The sequence below is a fragment of the Mustela lutreola genome, chromosome 1 (genome assembly GCF_030435805.1).
Source record: "Mustela lutreola isolate mMusLut2 chromosome 1, mMusLut2.pri, whole genome shotgun sequence".
Lineage (NCBI taxonomy): Eukaryota > Metazoa > Chordata > Mammalia > Carnivora > Mustelidae > Mustela > Mustela lutreola.
The window spans coordinates 88,285,740-88,305,022 of record NC_081290.1 but is presented as its reverse complement, the minus strand read 5'-3'; the positions used below and the strand labels follow the sequence as shown (position 1 = coordinate 88,305,022).

At 34.0% G+C, this 19,283-nt stretch overlaps 1 protein-coding gene across 7 annotated transcripts in view; it reads left to right on the top strand.

Moving 5' to 3' along the window:
• Window positions 1-19,283, top strand: part of BLTP1 (bridge-like lipid transfer protein family member 1) — a 223,529-nt gene that overhangs the window by 130,364 nt on the left and 73,882 nt on the right. For 6 of the 7 annotated variants that reach the window (XM_059169027.1, XM_059169029.1, XM_059169026.1 and 3 more), the window contains exons 48-53: window positions 1,984-2,690; window positions 3,079-3,324; window positions 3,794-3,887; window positions 5,714-5,764; window positions 8,942-9,148; window positions 9,541-9,779. In XM_059169027.1, coding sequence (XP_059025010.1) covers window positions 1,984-2,690; window positions 3,079-3,324; window positions 3,794-3,887; window positions 5,714-5,764; window positions 8,942-9,148; window positions 9,541-9,779 — 1,544 coding nt within the window. The remainder of the gene's footprint in view (window positions 1-1,983; window positions 2,691-3,078; window positions 3,325-3,793; window positions 3,888-5,713; window positions 5,765-8,941; window positions 9,149-9,540; window positions 9,780-19,283) is intronic. The other variant, XM_059169028.1, reaches the window with a different exon arrangement.

Genomic DNA, 19,283 nt, shown 5'->3' with positions numbered 1-19,283 from the left:
TTATTAGGAAACTGGTATTATGTAACTGAAATCCATTCACATTGGAATCATCAAATTCAGACTCCAAAACATTAATACAAACTTATACTCCCTAATTACAGTTAAAAGCTCTGTGCTTAACTTGTATTTCTATTTGCAATAGCTGATTTTCTTATATATATATATATATATATATATATATATATATATATATAAATACATATGCACAGTGTATGTGTCATCAGTAGATATAATTAATTTATATATAATTAGATTATATGTATTTAATAATTATAGTTAACAGCCTACTTATTGGCTTACTAAATGCTATATAATACTGTCTACCACAGACTAGAACTTCATCTGACCATACTTTATGTTCTCAGAGAGGTTCTTTGAGTGACTTTGAACTTACTGCATTTGATCTAGCTGAACTTAACATTCCTTTTCTTTTTCTACTACTACATCAGTTCTGAGTACTTTACATTCTTATTACTGGTCCATGATTAGCTTTGATTTCTCAGATCTCCTATTTTTCCACCTTAAACTCTATTTGGAGATTTCTGTCTTAGTACACTTTCCTGGTCATCAATTTCAGGTTTTTTCCCCCAACATTTGGAATGTTATTCATTCTGCTAGTTACTATACATTATTATTGGGTAATAATATGTGTAAACATACATATTTTCTTGTGTAAACCTATATATCCCATCCTGTAAAGTCAGGATATTAAAATATTTAGCATAGGTTCTGGCATGTAGAAGTTCCTATTAACATTAGTTTCCTCATATCTTTGCTGTCCCTAGACAAGATAGTTGAACATAATAGGGACTTAATAAATATTTTTAAAATTTAATTTTAACTTTGACTCTGTGGTGCCCACGCCAGCTCTTTATCTGTCTGGCAACTTTTGTCATAAGTGACTGCTTCATTATATACCACTGTTTTTTCCTCCTTTTACTTGAATCTTCTCTCTTTGAGTCTTTCTTACTTCCTTCATGTTTTCAATTCTTGTTTTTGTGATTGTGGATTATTTTAATTTCTTTTGAGCCTTCTTTCTCCTGTCCATTCTACTTATCAAAATCCAGTCTTTCCTTCTTTAACTACAGGCTTAACAATGATTGTAGTCTTACTATGAGTTTGTACATTTTCATGGATTATACTCCAAAGTAAGGTTTTTCTTAAAACAATATTCATTAAAGAATTATTATTCTCTATAAAATCTTTAAGTTAAATTGCATCAAAGCTTCTGTTTCTTTTTTCTATTAGAAAAATTTGACCTACGTGACTATACATTCATATTGTACATGGAAGAAGAAGGAAAAAATAATTTTTTTTTTCAATTTTGGTGGCCTGTAGTTTGTTGTTCTTGGCAGCTGGTTTACAGAAATATGTGACAGTTTGGCTTTTAAGTATCAAAATTGCCTGTAATATTCCTATATGAAAATTTTCAGATAAGCAGGAGGATTTGCCCAAATAATTCTCATAGTTTTTTAATGTGCATTTTTCATTTTTTCCAGTTGTATTCCTCCCCACTTTCATTTTGGCAAAGTAAGCTAGTAGGGTTTCATTTTAATAGCAAATTAATTTATATAAATGTAGTGAGATTAAATTTATAAACAATATATTTAACAGATGGGGAGAGGATGTTTAAGGGAGGCACCCTAATTAACCGATAATTAACTTTAAATTCCATTGGAGTATACTACCATATTGGCTAGGAAAAATGTTTAATTACTTCACTGAAATAATTAATATAAATCTGATCTTAACTAGTCAGTTATGGAATAAGATCAAGAGGGAAGTTTTAAGGCCTAGTTTCCAACATATAAAAGGTTGGCCTCATGAGCAAATTCTAGTTGATCTCTTGCTTAAAATTATTTAAATGTTTTATAACATGTTTTACCTTAGAGCTTTCTTTGCTAACAAACTAATAAAGATTGTGCATCTCTGGGGAAAAGGAAATTAAGTCTTGACATTTTTTTCTTTTCTCCTCATTTTTAGGCAAGGTCATGTGAATCTTCCTCCACTTGAGTTCAAACCAGCATTAATGTTGGAAACCTTTAGCATCAGCGCTGTTGTAATGGAAAAGTCAGTGTGCACCCCTCAGAACTCTACCAGTGCTCTTTCTTTTCATGATCTCAACAAACGGTATTATAATACCTTTCACTGTAACTTTACTATTTCTTGTCAGTCAATAAGCCAGCATGTAGATATGGCTTTGGTTCGTCTTATTCATCAATTTAGTACAATGATAGATGACATCAAAGCAACTCAGACTGACATTAAACTTAACAGATATACAGCTGGATCGGCTTCCCCAACACCTACCTTCAAAACCAGAAAACATCGGGATTTTCGCTCGTCTGACTTCAGCCGCAGTTCTAGAGGAAGTCTGAATGGTGGCAATAGAGTAAACAATGCAAAGAACAAACGGACCAACAATGAAAATAACAAAAAGGAATCTCGAAACAAAAATTCTTTAGGAAGATCTGAAAGAAGAACTTCAAAAGTGTCTAGGAAGGGTTCAAAAGATGTGGTGGACCATATGACTATTCACATGGATGACTCTGATTCAATTACAGTGTCAGAACAAAGTGAGCCTTCAGCTGAGTGCTGGCAGAATATGTATAAATTACTTAATTTCTATTCACTTATCTCTGATCCAACAGGAATATTGGAAAAGTCTTCAGAAACATTTGGACCAGCAGGTAATGGATATCTTTATATTTGAAAAATGTCTTTTTAGAACAGCAGTAGTACTAAAATAGGTTGTTGATCGTGTTTTCTTAATGTTATAAGTAGATAATTGAAATGCCAAGAAAATTGTCAGTCATCCATGGAGAGAAGATAGTAATGGCAGTCAGATAATGCGCAACCCCATTTCCTGTCCTTCCATACACAGTTGATCTTAAAGATTCAGGCATACCTGCTTTCAAATATCTATTATTTTACTGTCAGTATGATCATGGGAAAATGTTGAAAAATTTAAAAAATCATTTTGGTGAGTAAGAGGGCTGGTTTGGAATATGAAGAAATGTAAGATGGTGTTTGGGGTGTTCTTCGATTTTACATTCCATGTTTTGTTTCCTTTTAAAGGAGTTCGGAGCCCTACAGAGCCGACATGTAAAGTTGTGTTTGAGAATGAACAAGACAGTAATAGTTTGACTAAGACACAGAGGAAACGTAGCTTGGTGACTTCTGAACCTCAGCATGTTACTCTAATAGTGTTTGGGATTGGCATGGTGAACCGCACACACCTGGAGGCGGACATTGGGGGGCTAACAATGGAATCAGAACTCAAGAGGATCCATGGTAGCTTTACACTTAAGGAAAAAATGAAAGGTAGGATGATGTTCTAACACTGTAGTTCTACTTTTCTGAAAAAAGCCAATGCCACGTCTCTAAAATTCCTACTTGGCAGTTTTTCTTCAAAAAATGAACTTTCCCATTAATATGGATCAGGAATGCTGCTTTATATAGTTTCTTTTCCCATTTTTAAAAATTTTCCATGTTTTCTATACCAAGTATTACTTCTGAGATTTAAAGTGCTATTAGGCTATTTAATACATGAATGGCATATTAAACTATATTTTTCATTATTCCAATTTGACATATAAGATGTATATATAAATATATGATGCATAGAAATAAAAAATTTTTAAGTAGTTCAGAAATAATTTAAGTTTTATTATAAATAAAACTTTTGAATTATCTTTTATCAATGAATGTATTGTGGATAAAATGCAACTTTAATACAAAGTACAATAATTTATTTCCAGGTTTCACATAATTCTTTTTTCTTACTTTTAAGATGTTTTACATCAAAAGATGACTGAGACGTGTGCCACTGCTCATATTGGTGGGGTTAATATTGTGCTGCTTGAAGGGATTACACCAAATATACAGTAAGTGTGTCAATTTTTATTACTTTCTTAAAACTTTATTACAGTTTTACAGAAAACTTAAAATTCATTGGATGAATCCCATACATACTGAGTTTTGAGATGTGTATACATTATGTTACCAGATACTATAGTTCTGTCATTAAGAACATCACCAAATGAAATGTTTTCAGAAAAATGTTTTCCCTTTCTACAATTGGTTTACCCCTGCACTCCTCAAAAAAATTGACTCCAGGAACACTGTAAGATCGTATAACAAAAAATGATTATAATGCAAACTTCAGTTAAACATACAACATGCAAAAGCTTACATAATTCAAATAGTTAAAAATTTTAGTCAAAGAATACAGACTGCCTCTTGATTTTAGGTTAAGTAATCATTACTCAAATTCATGCTGGGCTTTACTATATCTTGCCATTTTTCATTTAAAGAATTTAATAATAAGGCCTATGAGATTCTTAAAATAATATAGGTAGTCTTTAATAGTGAGTATACCATACCTTATCACTTTTCTTTTGATTCTTTGCTCTTAACCTTTTCTTTTTAAGTCCTCCTCTTAGATCTATTCTGGATTGAATTTAACCATTGGCTTTTGTTCATGTGCTTGGGAGCATATATCTTAATTCCTAACTTCCTTTCATTGGAGCAGCTTTGATAATTTAGGTCTGATTTTGAGAATATGCTGTTTCTTAATGTTATAACTAGTTAATGTTCTGTCATCTTATAGTGAATCTGTCATACTAAATACTGACTAAATAGAAGATTTTGTTCACCTGCATAAAAATTAAGTATTAATCATGTATGGGCTAGTGACAGTTCTATTCATATTTTAAACATGGGTGATGTGATAACTGTCTTAGAGAACATTTCCTTGAAATTGTTCATTGAGGCCTGTGGTGTGGTTTGGAACTGTAAACCTAGATCCAAAGAGTTTATTTCATAATAGCTGCCTACATGGTCCAGATCACATTTCCTAAGCAGACTGGAAAGATGAGGAAATTATAGTAGTTATGACAGACAAGATATTTTCTGATAATTCAGTGTGGGAGTAGGGGGATTATGATGCAGTAATTGCAGTCCTGACAAGGACCTTTTGTGAGCCAGGAACCTCACATAGATTTAATCCTAATCCGAATCCTGTGAACTGGGGTGGTTTTATCCCACTTTACAGAGCAATAAATTGAGATTTGGAAAGATAAAAGTGTGTGTCTAAAATACTTAAAATCCTACAGTCAGAATTGTTGTCTGAACCTGTGCTTCTGCTAAATGTCACTGCACACCTTCAGTTCCATGGTTCCATCGCTGGCTCTAAATTGAAAGTACCATGGCTACTTTAACTTTTGCAGCAAGTAAAACAAATTTCTCTAGTTGTCTCAGGTGTCATATTTCCTCTTTCCTCTTGAACCTTTTATCTCTATTATCTGTTATCTCTTAAGGGCTTCAAATAGTCTCTAGACTTGCAAAACATAATATTTATAAAACAGATTTTTAAAAAGTATTATATAGTTATATTTCTTGCCTTTGGGGAAAAAAAAAGTAAAGCTCCCTTAACTTTTTTTTGTGGAAAAATAAAAGTTATTAATTATTCAGTGCCAAAGTCTAGTAGTGTTAAGATGTTCTGGATTTATTCTTTGGTTTTTCATTTCTGATTTCAGTTAAAAGGAAATGAATCTAAAAAAAAAATTGAGAAGTTTCTTTGAGGGAAAATTTTAAAAGTGGGAAATAAGAAAAGCATTCCAAATGATTGATCATACTGTACTAATTTATGTATGAATGTTTATTTGCTTTCTTTTTGTTTTCCTGCTTTCTCTTGAATCTTCATCTGTAGACTGGAGGATTTTCCTACATCTCCTACAAGCACAGCCAAACAAGAGTTTCTGTATGTCATATTATTTTTTCCCCCCATGGGCATTGTGATTAACATAGTATTAAATAGTTTTAAAGAAATATTTAGATTATCTGCATGGCTGTGAATGTATGTAGTTGTTATTTTGTAGCTCTGATGTAGATCCTTTTATAGATTAAAGTTTACTGACATTCAAGGAACACAGAGTGGTAAGGGCTACCTTTTGATAATTCACACTTTGTTTTGTTGAAAGATTTTAACACTAGTTATGTGTTGCTTGTACTTTTTTAAAGACACCTCACTGCTAAGATTTATATTATCATAAATCCCTCTTAACATCTGATGTGATAATAGAAACTAAAAAGTTTCACTTGTGTATGAGTTTTCACTAATTACAAAAATAATTATTAACAACTTAATATATGAAAGCATTGACACATCTTAACTATATAGTTTTATTAAGATGAAGAAAGTTAAAAGAAAAATAAGATGAGGAGAGTTTACTACTCTGTTGACATATTTTATGTATGACTTACTATATGCACTTTTATATTTTGAGTGGCTTGATTTGACCCAAATATATCTGATATTTTGTGGTAGTGATCCATACTGAATGTCAGTAATTTAAATATCCGTTACATGAGTCTTGCATGGAGGTGGAGATAGAGTAGAGATAACGAAGCCCCAGAGTAAATCCTCAGGTTACTCAGTTTATAGAATAGTGAAGGATGGAGCCTGCATTTAAGACTCTGTAGCCTGGACTCAGGAAGTAAAAGAAGATGGGGAAAAAGTACTTGCCTCATTAGGCACTATAGTCATTGTAGCTGATCACAGTAGATCTATCAGAACCTTGTGAGGGTAAAATACCACTTTCAATGAATTCTTTAACAAGATTGTTTGGTCACTTGCCATGAAGTTTTTGTGTATATGAGGCATGTCTAGGGTGCTACATGTTGTTATTGCCTCATTAGGCACTATAGTCATTGTAGCTGATCACAGTAGATCTATCAGAACCTTGTGAGGGTAAAATACCACTTTCAATGAATTCTTTAACAAGATTGTTTGGTCACTTGCCATGAAGTTTTTGTGTATATGAGGCATGTCTAGGGTGCTACATGTTGTTACAGTCTTTTCTTCAGAGAGATTTTGACCACTTCTTTCTTGTGTAAAAGTCTTATATACACTACATACTGTAGGACCTATATTAAGTGACAACTCTCTTCAAGAATGAAATTATGAATAGGTAACTCACCTAGCAGCTTGTAAACTTTAATTCTTCATTCTGGTTCTCCTTATGTCTTTAATATGCATAGTTTGACAGGAATTAATGTTAATCAGACATCCTCTGTAGTTTTTAGCCTAGTTTGATCAGGATAGGTCTATCATGTTGTCCAGCTAGAAGAACACTCACATTGTAGTGGTAGCCATCGTTTATACAGACTACAGTGTGAATGGGACCCTCTGGTCCTGGACAGCACAACACCTGAAGTCCTTAACATAAGAATTTTCAGTGGAGATAGCATAGTAGGATCCAATGTAAGAGAGCAGTCAGCCCCATTAGCTTTCCATTTTTACTTTTGCTGTATACCTGAAATTCCAGTGTGTTATATGTATGGTTATATAAATGAAATTAATATTTAAGCAGACTTCTATAGATTATAAAGGTAAAAAACAGTGAGATAAGTATAGAATTTTACTGTTGTGACAACAAGATAGAGTTCTTTGTATATTTAGTTTCATTCAGTAGATGGATACTGTTCACAAGTAAAAAGTTATTTGCATTTTAGCACCATCTGAGTGTTCTGGCTTATGTTGAAATTGAATTTAAAATGAAATCTCATTTATGACAAAAGTAGCTTTATTTATGATAATGTTTAAGAAAAGATACCAAATTCAATAACTAGTCAGTATCCCCGAATCTACTTTTATGCTGGTTAGACCAATTTCATAGATGACTTTTTTTTTCTAGTCAGTGGATAGTCTCTGAAAAACAGTTGCCTTTGTAGAAGAAAACCATATAGTTCTCCAGTAATTTTTAAAAATTTTATGTAATACTTGGATTTCATTGTTTGTAAATAATCAACACCTCTGATAGAGCCATTATTACACTTCTCAGGGTTTATTTTAATATAAGTTAAATGTGATAAATTGATTGCTTAGATCCTTGAGACTATAAATAAATTCTCAGCAAATCCTCTGCAGTCTAAATAGAGATAAATGTATGTGAACCGAACTGTAGTTAATATGAAATTTGCATTTTATATGTTGTTTGGCTAAAGCTATTTATTTTCAAGAATCCTTTGCCCATTTGAAAGATAATATTTATGTTTGAAGCTATTCTTTTACTAACTGGGCCCTCTGTGGCACAGTTCATTGACATGAACCTTTGCATTCTATGCATGAAAACTGCTTCATCATGGCTTCTGCATACATCACACATTGTCTGTGGAATTCCACAGCTATAGTGGAAGGAGTCATTCCTCTGCTCTACTTCTTTCTGCTTATTGTTTCACAAAATTCAATGAGTGCCACCGTGCTCAATGAACTGTTGTAGGCATTTTAAGCAAGAAAAGAAACCAAGAAAGATAGTATCTCTGCTTTATGTCTATGTCAGTAAAGCTTACTAATTTTTAACTAAGTAGTAGTTGCTTATCATGAAATGGACTTCTAACATTTCTTTGAGACTTGCTGAAAATTTTTAAAAATGGAAAAGACAAGTTAAATTTCTTCCTTCTTGTTAATTTCTTCTAGCATATTAGATGATTGATGAATTCCTTTGATTAGATTCTAAGAAGTATAGTGAGTATTTTGTTAGATATTCAGCATCTATGCTTTCTTAGTGGTTACACATATCCCTAAAAGAAGCTGGGGACAAAAAGAGGAGTTCTGAATGGAGGAAAAATAAAGATGGAATTTTGTGTGTTGTATACATGTAGTATGTCAGTGTTCATTCTTTTACTTATAAGCACATACATCTTTTCTTCCATAAACTGTTAAGATGTAGAATGGTTTTCAATGAAAATAATATAAAATAAATATATTTCAATGTTTTTATAAAATATTTCCTCAATATATGATTTAAATGCATGAAAAATCTTAAGTCATTTAGTTCATTGAATGATTTAAAAGCATTGTCTTACTCTGAAAATACTTTTTCAACATTACTCTTTACTTGGCTGTCTTTTAATGCTCCTCCTTCTTTATTAATAGAACTGTAGTGAAATGTAGTATTGCCAAGTCACAAGCCCTTTACAGTGCTCAGAGAGGGTTGAAGACTAACAATGCTGCCGTGTTCAAAGTAGGAGCTATCAGCATCAACATTCCCCAGCACCCTGCCACCTTACATAGCATGATGGTTCGAAGTTCCCACCAACTATCTAAGCAGATCTCAGATCTTATCAGACAACCTTCTACAGCGTAAGTTATTTCTTCAAGTTCTCTGGTTCTATGTAATACTTTAAATTGGTCTTTGGTGTGTTAACAGTAGGTTAGAGGAAGTAGTAAAGTGCACAATGCTTAAGTCATAGAATTTGAAATCAAACATGAGTCTTAACTCTAGTTTCAAATTAACGATATGATTGGCCTTGACAGTATAATATTCATTTGTATTTTTATTATTTCTTGTTTACTTTTCTAGATCATCATTTTTCTGTGGCTTTTTTTTAGGAAGTCTTAAGGTGGTCTGGTATGAGAAGACCTCTGTATACAGTTAATTTTCACTATTTTTCATTATGAATTCTAGTAATTTCATAGAATAATATGGTAGCTGTTCTAATTACATATTTTTAAGTGATTTTTTTGTTTTATAGCCCACAGCCTATGAAAGAAGATATTGCAACACCCCTACCTTCTGAAAAAACTCCAACAAGTGTTAATCAAACTCCTATCGAAACAAATGAATTTCCTCAGTTACCTGAAGGTTTAGAAAAGAAGCCCATTGTTCTTAAATTCAGTGCCATGTTAGATGGTATAGCCATTGGAGCAGCACTTTTACCATCTCTGAAAGCAGAATACAAAATGGGAAGAATGAGAAGTCATGGGATGACAGGTACAATGAATTCAGTCTCTTAAAATTTATGATTGGTTTGAAAAGTTAGTAATATTTTGATGAAAAGTACTTTTTGTTTTGAAGATACTATAGTAAAATTTAAATAATTTTAATGAGAACACTTTTAAATTTCATTAATGATGTTCTTCAGTCAGGTAAAAAATACCAGTTACATATTCCTTGAATGGCCAGCAGGGACCCTTTTTTTATTTGAACTCTTCAGAGCTATTCAACTATTGAGGCCATTTCTTTTTTTTCTTTGTTTTTTTTTTTATTATAATTTTTTATTTTGTATAAACATATATTTTTATCCCCAGGGGTACAGGTCTGTGAATCACCAGGTTTACACACTTCACAGCACTCACCAAAGCACATACCCTCCCCAATGTCCATAATCCCACCCCCTTCTCCCAAACCCCCTCCCCCCAGCAACCCTCAGTTTGTTTTATGAGATCAAGAGTCACTTATGGTTTGTCTCCCTCCCAACCCCATCTTGTTTCATTGATTCTTCTCCTACCCACTTAAGCCCCCATGTTGCATCACCACTTCCTCATATCAGGGAGATCATATGATAGTTGTCTTTCTCTGCTTGACTTATTTCGCTAAGCATGATACGCTCTAGTTCCATCCATGTTGTCGCAAATGGCAAGATTTCATTTGTTTTTTTTTTTTTAAGACTTTATTTATTTATCAGAGAGAGAGAGGGGGAGAGAGCAAGCACAGGCAGACAGAATGGCAGGCAGAGGCAGAGGGAAAAGCAGGCTCCCTGCTGAGCAAGGAGCCTGATGTGGGACTCGATCCCAGGACGCTGAGATCATGACCTGAGCCAAAGGCAGCCGCTTAACCAACTGAGCCACCCAGGCATCACAAGATTTCATTTCTTTTGATGGCTGCATAGTATTCCATTGTGTATATATACAACATCTTCTTCATCCATTCATCTGTTGATGGACATCTAGGTTCTTTCCATAGTTTGGCTATTGTGGACATTGCTGCTATAAACATTCGGGTGCACGTGTTCCGTTGGATCACTACATTTGTATCTTTAGGGTAAATACCCAATAGTGCAATTGCTGGGTCATAGGGCAGTTCTATTTTCAACATTTTGAGGAACCTCCATGCTGTTTTCCAGAGTGGCTGCACCAGCTTGCATTCCCACCAGCAGTGTAGGAGGGTTTCCCTTTCTCTGCATCCTCGCCAGCATCTGTCATTTCCTGACTTGTTGATTTTAGCCATTCTGACTGGTGTGAGGTGATATCTCATTGTGGTTTTGATTTGTATTTCCCTGATGCCGAGTGATATGGAGCACCTTTTCATGTGTCTGTTGGCCATCTGGATGTCTTCTTTGCAGAAATGTCTGTTCATGTCCTCTGCCCATTTCTTGATTGGATTATTCTTTGGGTGTTGAGTTTGCTTAGTTCTTTATAGATTTTGGACACTAGTCCTTTATCTGATATGTCGTTTGCAAATATCTTCTCCCATTCTGTCAGTTGTCTTTTGATTTTGTTAACTGTTTCCTTTGCTGTACAAAAGCTTTTGATCTTGATGAAATCCTAATAGTTCATTTTTGCCCTTGCTTCCCTTGCCTTTGGCGATGTTCCTAGGAAGATGTTGCTGCGGCTGAGGTACAAGAGGTTGCTGCCTGTGTTCTCCTTAAGTATTTTGATGGATTCCTTTTGCACATTGAGGTCCTTCATCCATTTTGAGTCTATTTTTGTGTGTGGTGTAAGGAAATGGTCCAATTTCATTTTTCTGCATGTGGCTGTCCAATTTTCCCAACACCATTTATTGAAGAGGCTGTCTTTTTTCCATTGGACATTCTTTCCTGCTTTGTCGAAGATGAGTTGACCATAGAGTTGAGGGTCTATTTCTGGGCTCTCTATTCTGTTCCATTGATCCAAGTGTCTGTTTTTGTGCCAGTACCATGCTGTCTTGATGATGACAGCTTTGTAATAGAGCTTGAAGTCCGGAATTGTGATGCCACCATCGTTGGTTTTCTTTTTCAATATCCCTTTGGCTATTCGAGGTCTTTTCTGGTTCCATATAAATTTTAGAATTATTTGTTCCATTTCTTTGAAAAAGATGGATGGTACTTTGATAGGAATTGCATTAAATGTGTAGATTGCTTTAGGTAGCATAGACATTTTCACAATATTTATTCTTCCAATCCAGGAGCATGGAACATTTTTCCATTTCTTTGTGTCTTCCTCAATTTCTTTCATGAGTACTTTATAGTTTTCAGAGTATAGATTCTCTGCCTCTTTGGTTAGGTTTATTCCTAGGTATCTTATGGTTTTGGGTGCAGTTGTAAATGGGATTGACTCCTTAATTTCTCTTTCTTCTGTCTTGCTGTTGGTGTAGAGAAATGCAACTGATTTCTGTGCATTGATTTTATATCCTGACACTTTACTGAATTCCTGTATAAGTTCTAGCAGTTTTGGAGTGGAGTCTTTTGGGTTTTCCACATATAGTATCATATCATCTGCGAAGAGTGATAATTTGACTTCTTCTTTGCCGATTTGGATGCCTTTAATTTTTTTTTGTTGTCTGATTGCTGAGGCTAGGACCTCTAGTACTATGTTGAATAGCAGTAGTGATAATGGACATCCCTGCCGTGTTCCTGACCTTAGCGGAAAAGCTTTCAGTTTTTATCCATTGAGAATGATATTTGAGGTGGGTTTTTCATAGATGGCTTTGATGATATTGAGGTATGTGCCCTCTATCCCTACACTTTGAAGAGTTTTGATCAGGAAGGGATGCTGTACTTTGTGAAATGCTTTTTCAGCATCTATTAAGAGTATCATATGGTTCTTGTTCTTTCTTTTATTGATGTGTTGTATCACATTGACTGATTTGCGGATGTTGAACCAACCTTGCAGCCCTGGAATAAATCCCACTTGGTCGTGGTGAATAATCCTTTTAATGTACTGTTGAATCCTATTGGGTAGTATTTTGGTGAGTATTTTCGCATCTGTGTTCATCAAGGATATTGGTCTATAGCTCTCTTTTTTGATGGGATCCTTGTCTGGTTTTGGGATCAAGGTGATGCTGGCCTCATAAAATGAGTTTGGAAGATTTCCTTCCATTTCTATTTTTTGGAACAGTTTCAGGAGAATAGGAATTAGTTCTTCTTTAAATGTTTGGTAGAATTCCCCCGGGAAGCCGTCTGGCCCTGGGCTTTTGTTTGTTTGGAGATTTTTAATGACTGTTTCAATCTCCTTACTGGTTATGGGTCTGTTCCGGCTTTCTATTTCTTTCTGGTTCAGTTGTGGTAGTTTATATGTTTCTAGGAATGCATCCATTTCTTCCAGATTGTCAAATTTATTGGCGTAGAGTTGCTCATAGTATATTCTTATAATAGTTTCTATTTCTTAGGTGTTAGTTGTGATCTCTCCTCTTTCATTCATGATTTTATTTATTTGGGTCCTTTCTCTTTTCTTTTTGATAAGTCAGGCCAGGGGTTTATCAATTTTATTAATTCTTTCAAAGAACCAGCTCCTATTTTCGTTGATTTGTTCTATTGTTTTTTTGGTTTCTATTTCATCTATTTCTGCTCTGATCGTTATGATTTCTCTTCTCTTGCTGGGCTTAGGGTTGGTTTCTTGTTCTTTCTCCAGCTCCTTTAGGTGTAGAGTTGGGTTGTGTACCTGAGACCTTTCTTGTTTCTTGAGAAAGGCTTGTACCGCTATATATTTTCCTCTCAAGACTGCCTTTGTTGTGTCCCACAGATTTTGAACCGTTGTATTTTCATTATCATTTGTTTCCATGTTTTTTTTCAATTCTTCTTTAATTTCCCGGTTGACCCATTCATTCTTTAGAAGGATGCTGTTTAGTCTCCATGTATTTGGGTTCTTTCCAAACTTCCTTTTGTGGTTGAATTCTAGCTTTAGAGCATTGTGGTCTGAAAATATGCAGGGAATGATCCCAATCTTTTGATACCGGTTGAGTCCTGATTTAGGACCGAGGATGTGATCTATTCTGGAGAATGTTCCATGTGCACTAGAGAAGAATGTGTATTCCGTTGCTTTGGGATGAAATGTTCTGAATATATCTGTGATGTCCATCTGGTCCAGTGTGTCGTTTAAGGCCTTTATTTCCTTGCTGATCTTTTGCTTGGATGATCTGTCCATTTCAGAGAGGGGAGTGTTAAAGTCCCTACTATCATTGTATTATTGTTTATGTGTTTCTTTGATTTTGTTATTAATTGATTTATATAGTTGGCTGCTCCCACGTTGGGGGTATAGATATTTAAAATTGTTAAATCTTCTTGTTGGACAGACCCTTTCAGTATGATATAGTGTCCTTCCTCATCTCTTATTATAGTCTTTGGCTTAAAATCTAATTGATCTGATATAAGGATTGCCACTCCTGCTTTCTTCTGATGTCCATTAGCATGGTAAATTCTTTTCCACCCCCTCACTTTAAATCTGGAGGTGTCTTCGGGCTTAAAATGAGTTTCTTGGAGGCAACATATAGATGGGTTTTGTTTTTTTATCCATTCTGATACCCTGTGTCTTTTGACAGGGGCATTTAGCCCATTCACATTCAGGGTAACTATTGAGAGATATGAATTTAGTGCCATTGCATTTCCTGTAAGGTGACTGTTACTGTATATTGTCTCTGTTCCTTTCTGATCTACCACTTGTAGGCTCTCTCTTTACTTAGAGGACCCCTTTCAATATTTCCTGTAGAGCTGGTTTGGTGTTTGCAAATTCTTTCAGTTTTTGTTTGTCCTCGAAGCTTTTAATCTCTCCTTCTATTTTCAATGATAGCCTAACTGGATATAGTATTCTTGGCTGCATGTTCTTCTCGTTTAGTGCTCTGAAAATATCATGCCAGCTCTTTCTGGCCTGCCAGGTCTCTGTCGGTAAGTCTGCTGCCAATCTAATATTTTTACCATTGTATGTTACAGACTTCTTTTCCCGGGCTGCTTTCAGGATTTTCTCTTTGTCACTGAGACTTGTAAATTTTACTATTATGTGACGGGGTGTGGGCCTATTTTTATTGATTTTGAGGGGCGTTCTCTTAACCTACTGAATTTTGATGCTCGTTCCCTTTGCCATATTGGGGAAATTCTCCCCAATAATTCTCTCCAGTATACCTTTTGCTCCCCTCTCTTTTTCTTCTTCTTCTGGAATCCCAATTATTCTAATGTTGTTTCGTCTTATGGTGTCACTTATCTCTCGAATTCTCCCCTCATGGTCCAGTAGCTGTTTGTCCCTCTTTTGCTCAGCTTCTTTATTCTCTGTCATTTGGTCTTCTATATCACTAATTCTTTCTTCTGCCTCATTTATCCTAGCAGTGAGAGTCTCCATTTTTTATTGCACCTCATTAATAGCTTTTTTGATTTCAACTTGGTTAGATTTTAGTTCTTTTATTTCTCCAGAAAGGGCTTTTATATCTCTCGAGAGGGTTTCTCTAATATCTTCCATGCCTTTTTGAGCCCGGCTAGAACCTTGAGAATTGTCATTCTGAACTCTAGATTTGACATATTACCAATGTCTGTATTGATTAGGTCCTTAGCCTTCGGTACTGCCTCTTGTTCTTTTTGTGTGTTGAATTTTTCCGTCTTGTCATTTTGTCCAGATAAGAGTATATGAAGGAGCAAGTAAAATACTAAAAGGGTGGCAACAACCCCAGGAAAATATGCTTTAACCAAATAGAAGAGATCCCAAATCGTGAGGGGGGAGAAAGGGGATAAAAAGAGGTTCAAAAAGGAAAAAAAAAAAAAAGAAAAGAAAAGAATTTTAAAAAAAGAAAACAAATAAGAAAAATATAAAAAAGAAAAAACATATATATAACTATTGAGGCCATTTCTAATCAAACTTAAGTTAAATCAATTTCCACATTTGTTCATTTCTTTATAGTCTGAATAGCTTGGTTTATTTTCTCATTGGTGAATTGAGTGAAAATCAGAGGTTATTTGGCTTCTTCAAAATAGCTACTTTTATAAGATATTGTGATCCTTCTGTATTCTCTCCAAAAATTTTTTGCTGCTGTATTTTTATTCTGGAACTTACCATATATAAAAAGCATGTAAATTATATACACACAGTTTCAAGAATAATTAACTCTGACCTTACCAACCAATTACACAAACTAAGAATGAAAACATTACCAGTACTGTGAAGGCTTCTTCAGAGAATATTATCATTACCAGATTTTCTTCAAGACTCTTAATGGAATAACCACTAACATTAATTTTGTGTTACCCATTCCTTTGTTTTTCTCTATAGTTTTACCATGTATGTATATGCTCATAAATGGCTTATGTTTTGAACTTTATTTGTATGAACTCCCACTAATATATTTTTTTAATTGGAAAATTTTTGCTATACATTTTGCTTGAGATTCATCTGTTCATTCATGTATCTGTGGTTCATTCAATTTTCACTGATACCTAATAGTCCGTTAAGTGATTATATTACAACTTAGCTACTCTACTGTCGATGGATCTTTGGCTCATTTTATATTTTTGCTATTACAGTTCTCACATACATCTCTTAGTACATATGCATGAGTTTCTCGATATTTACTTAAGAGTGGTACAGCTAGAATGTAGGGTAAATGCATCCTCAATTTTATTAGAAAGTACAAAACTGTTTCCCAAAGTACTTGTGTTCACCAGTATTCACTGTCCTTCCTGTATTAGATAAGAATTCCCATTATTGCACATCCTTGTCAACAATTGGTATATTCTCACTTTTAAATTTTTGCTTTGTTTGGTAAATGTGGAATGGTATTTTACTGCGATGTTAATTTATATTTCTTTAATTAAGCTGATTTTTTATTAAGATATTATTATATGTTTTCTTTTATGAAGTGCCTGTTGATGGTTATTGTTTTTTGCCCATTGTACCATTGAATCATTTGTATTTTTTTTTTTTTTTTTGTCCACAGGAATTCTTTATATGTTTTATGTTATCCTTCTAATATTATAAGTTTAACATACATTTTCATCTCATTAGAGGCTTATTTCACTTTATTGTCTTTTGAACAATAAATATTCTTAATTTTAAAGTAATTGAATTACCAGTATTTTCTTGGGTGATATGTATTTTTATATCTTAAAGAATACCTTATCTTCTCAGGATTATGAAGCTATTCTCTTATGTTTTCTGTTAAATGTTTTTTAATGTTTCTTTTTAAGTTTTTAGTCTATATGGAATTATTTTTTTCTTTAATTTGATGTGCATTTGTCTAATCAGTTACTGCACCATCAGTTACTGACTGATCTGTCCTTTTTTTCCGTTGATACATAGTCCATTATTGTTATCTCTTAAGTGATGATATATGTTGGGTCTGTTTCAAAGCTCTTTATTATGCTTCATTGTCCTATTTGTACCACCTATTTACAGTCTCATTTTGCTATCTGACATTCCCTTTTTAAGGAGTTATCTTGGTTATTTTTAATTACTCCTTCATCTTCATTTTAGAAGTCAGTTTGTCAAGTTCTTTGAAGAAGCCTATTTGGATTCTTACAAGGATTTTATTAAATCCATAGATTTACTTGGGGAGAATTGAGAATATAAGATTCTATTTACTTGACAGAGAGCACAAGCAGGGTGAGTGGCAGGCAGAGGGAGATTAAGAGGGAGAAACAGGCTCCCGCTGAGCAGGGAGCCCAGTGTGGGGCTCTATCCCAAATCACAGCCTGAGCCTGAGTCGAAGTCAGATGTTTAACCCAGGCAGAGAATTGACAATATTGATTAATACTGAGAATTGATATTGTCTCTTTAGGTCTTCTTCAGTGTTTTTCTACAAAATTTATAATAAAATATTTCAACCTAATGTTTTTGTGCCTCTGTTACAAAATAAAATTATTTGCATAAATTCTTAGGTACCTTATGTTATTGTTATTGTTTAGTTAGTACAAATGGGATATTTTGTAAAATGGCATTTTCTAATCTCGTGGTAAGATGTACAAATGCGCTTGATCCTTTTATGTTAATTTTATATTCACCGCCATAGTGAACTTTTTTATTGCTAATAAGATTCTTTGGAGTTTCCTAAGTAGATACTTGTACCATTTGCAAATGATACTTTTGTTTCTTCCTTTCTAGTCCTTAAGATTTTTTATTTCTTTTTTTTATGGTGCTCTGCTCTAATGTTCAGAAAAGGAGATATTGTGGGCATCCTTTTCTTACTCTTATTTCTTAAAGAAATCAATATTTCCTCAATGAATGTGAAGTTTGCTATAAGGTTTTTCTAGATTCCCTTTATCAGGGAATTTAAGAAAATTGACTTTTATTCTTAGTGTGTTAAATGTTTCTATGAAGAGAAACTGGTGAATATTATCAGATGCTTTTTTCCTACATCTATTGAAATTAAAATGTTTTTTCTCCTTTATACCATTAATGTAAGTTGTATTACTAATTTAAACATGTGCATACGTAGACATATATAAATATATAAGAATACACATATGTATTTATATTTACATGTATATCTTTATTCCTACTCCTAACATTTTAACTTTTCTTTATTGAGAGGGATTTTTCTGAACATCAAGATCTTTCTATTACTAGAAAGAGAAGCATTATGAAGGGAGTTTCCAGATTTAGCAGTCAGAAGTATTAGGCCTTCATCTGTTGGGTTGACAATAAATTGGGCTCATCTTGGCCATTTTTTCCAGGGCATCCATGTAATATAAGATTCAACAAAGACAGTAGGTCAAGAGCCAAATAAGCAGTTGGAACTAGGAAGATATGAATATTTAGGAGCAAAGTAAATGTAGTATCAAATATCCAGACAGATAGGAACACATAGTTCTTCTCAAAATGAAGAAAAGGGACAAAAATAGCAACAGAATGACTATACTAGTGATGAGGGATGACCTGAGGCCTAGGATTACTTCAGTCTTGATGTTTGTACTTGGTAATGCTGGTGGTAGTAGTAGAAATGGTAATTACTGTGGTAGCCACCACCTTTCATCCTGCAAGTGATAGTCACTGAGTTGCCTGGTTGGAAGTTAGTAAGAAGTTAAAGCAGTCATGATCTGTCTGGTCACTCACAGTTGTATACAACATTTGGTGAAGGAACTTTTTTCTGTTTATGCCTAACTCATTTCAAGTATAAACATTATTATATAGCTAGTGAATATAGTGAATGTAATATATGAGTGATCTTTTACTAGTATTTTAAAAAAAGAAAATTATTTCTGACACAATTGAGAGTACTAAGCATATTTGTTAAAGTATAATATGTATATAGGCAAAATAGACTAATGATGTTTGAGTGGAGAGAATTGGTAATGTATAGAACAGTTTAAGACTTAATCTCAGGAAACAAACTGAGGGTTGCTGGCGGGGAGTGGTGTGGGAGGGTTGGGATGGCTGGGTTATGGACACTGGGGAGGGTATATGGTATGGTGAGTGCTGTGAATTGTGTAAGACTGATGAATCACAGTCCTGTACTCCTGAAACAAATAATACAGTATATGTTAAAAAAGAACAGTGTAAGACTTTGTTGGTTGCAAAGGAGCATGTGTGTATACATTACACA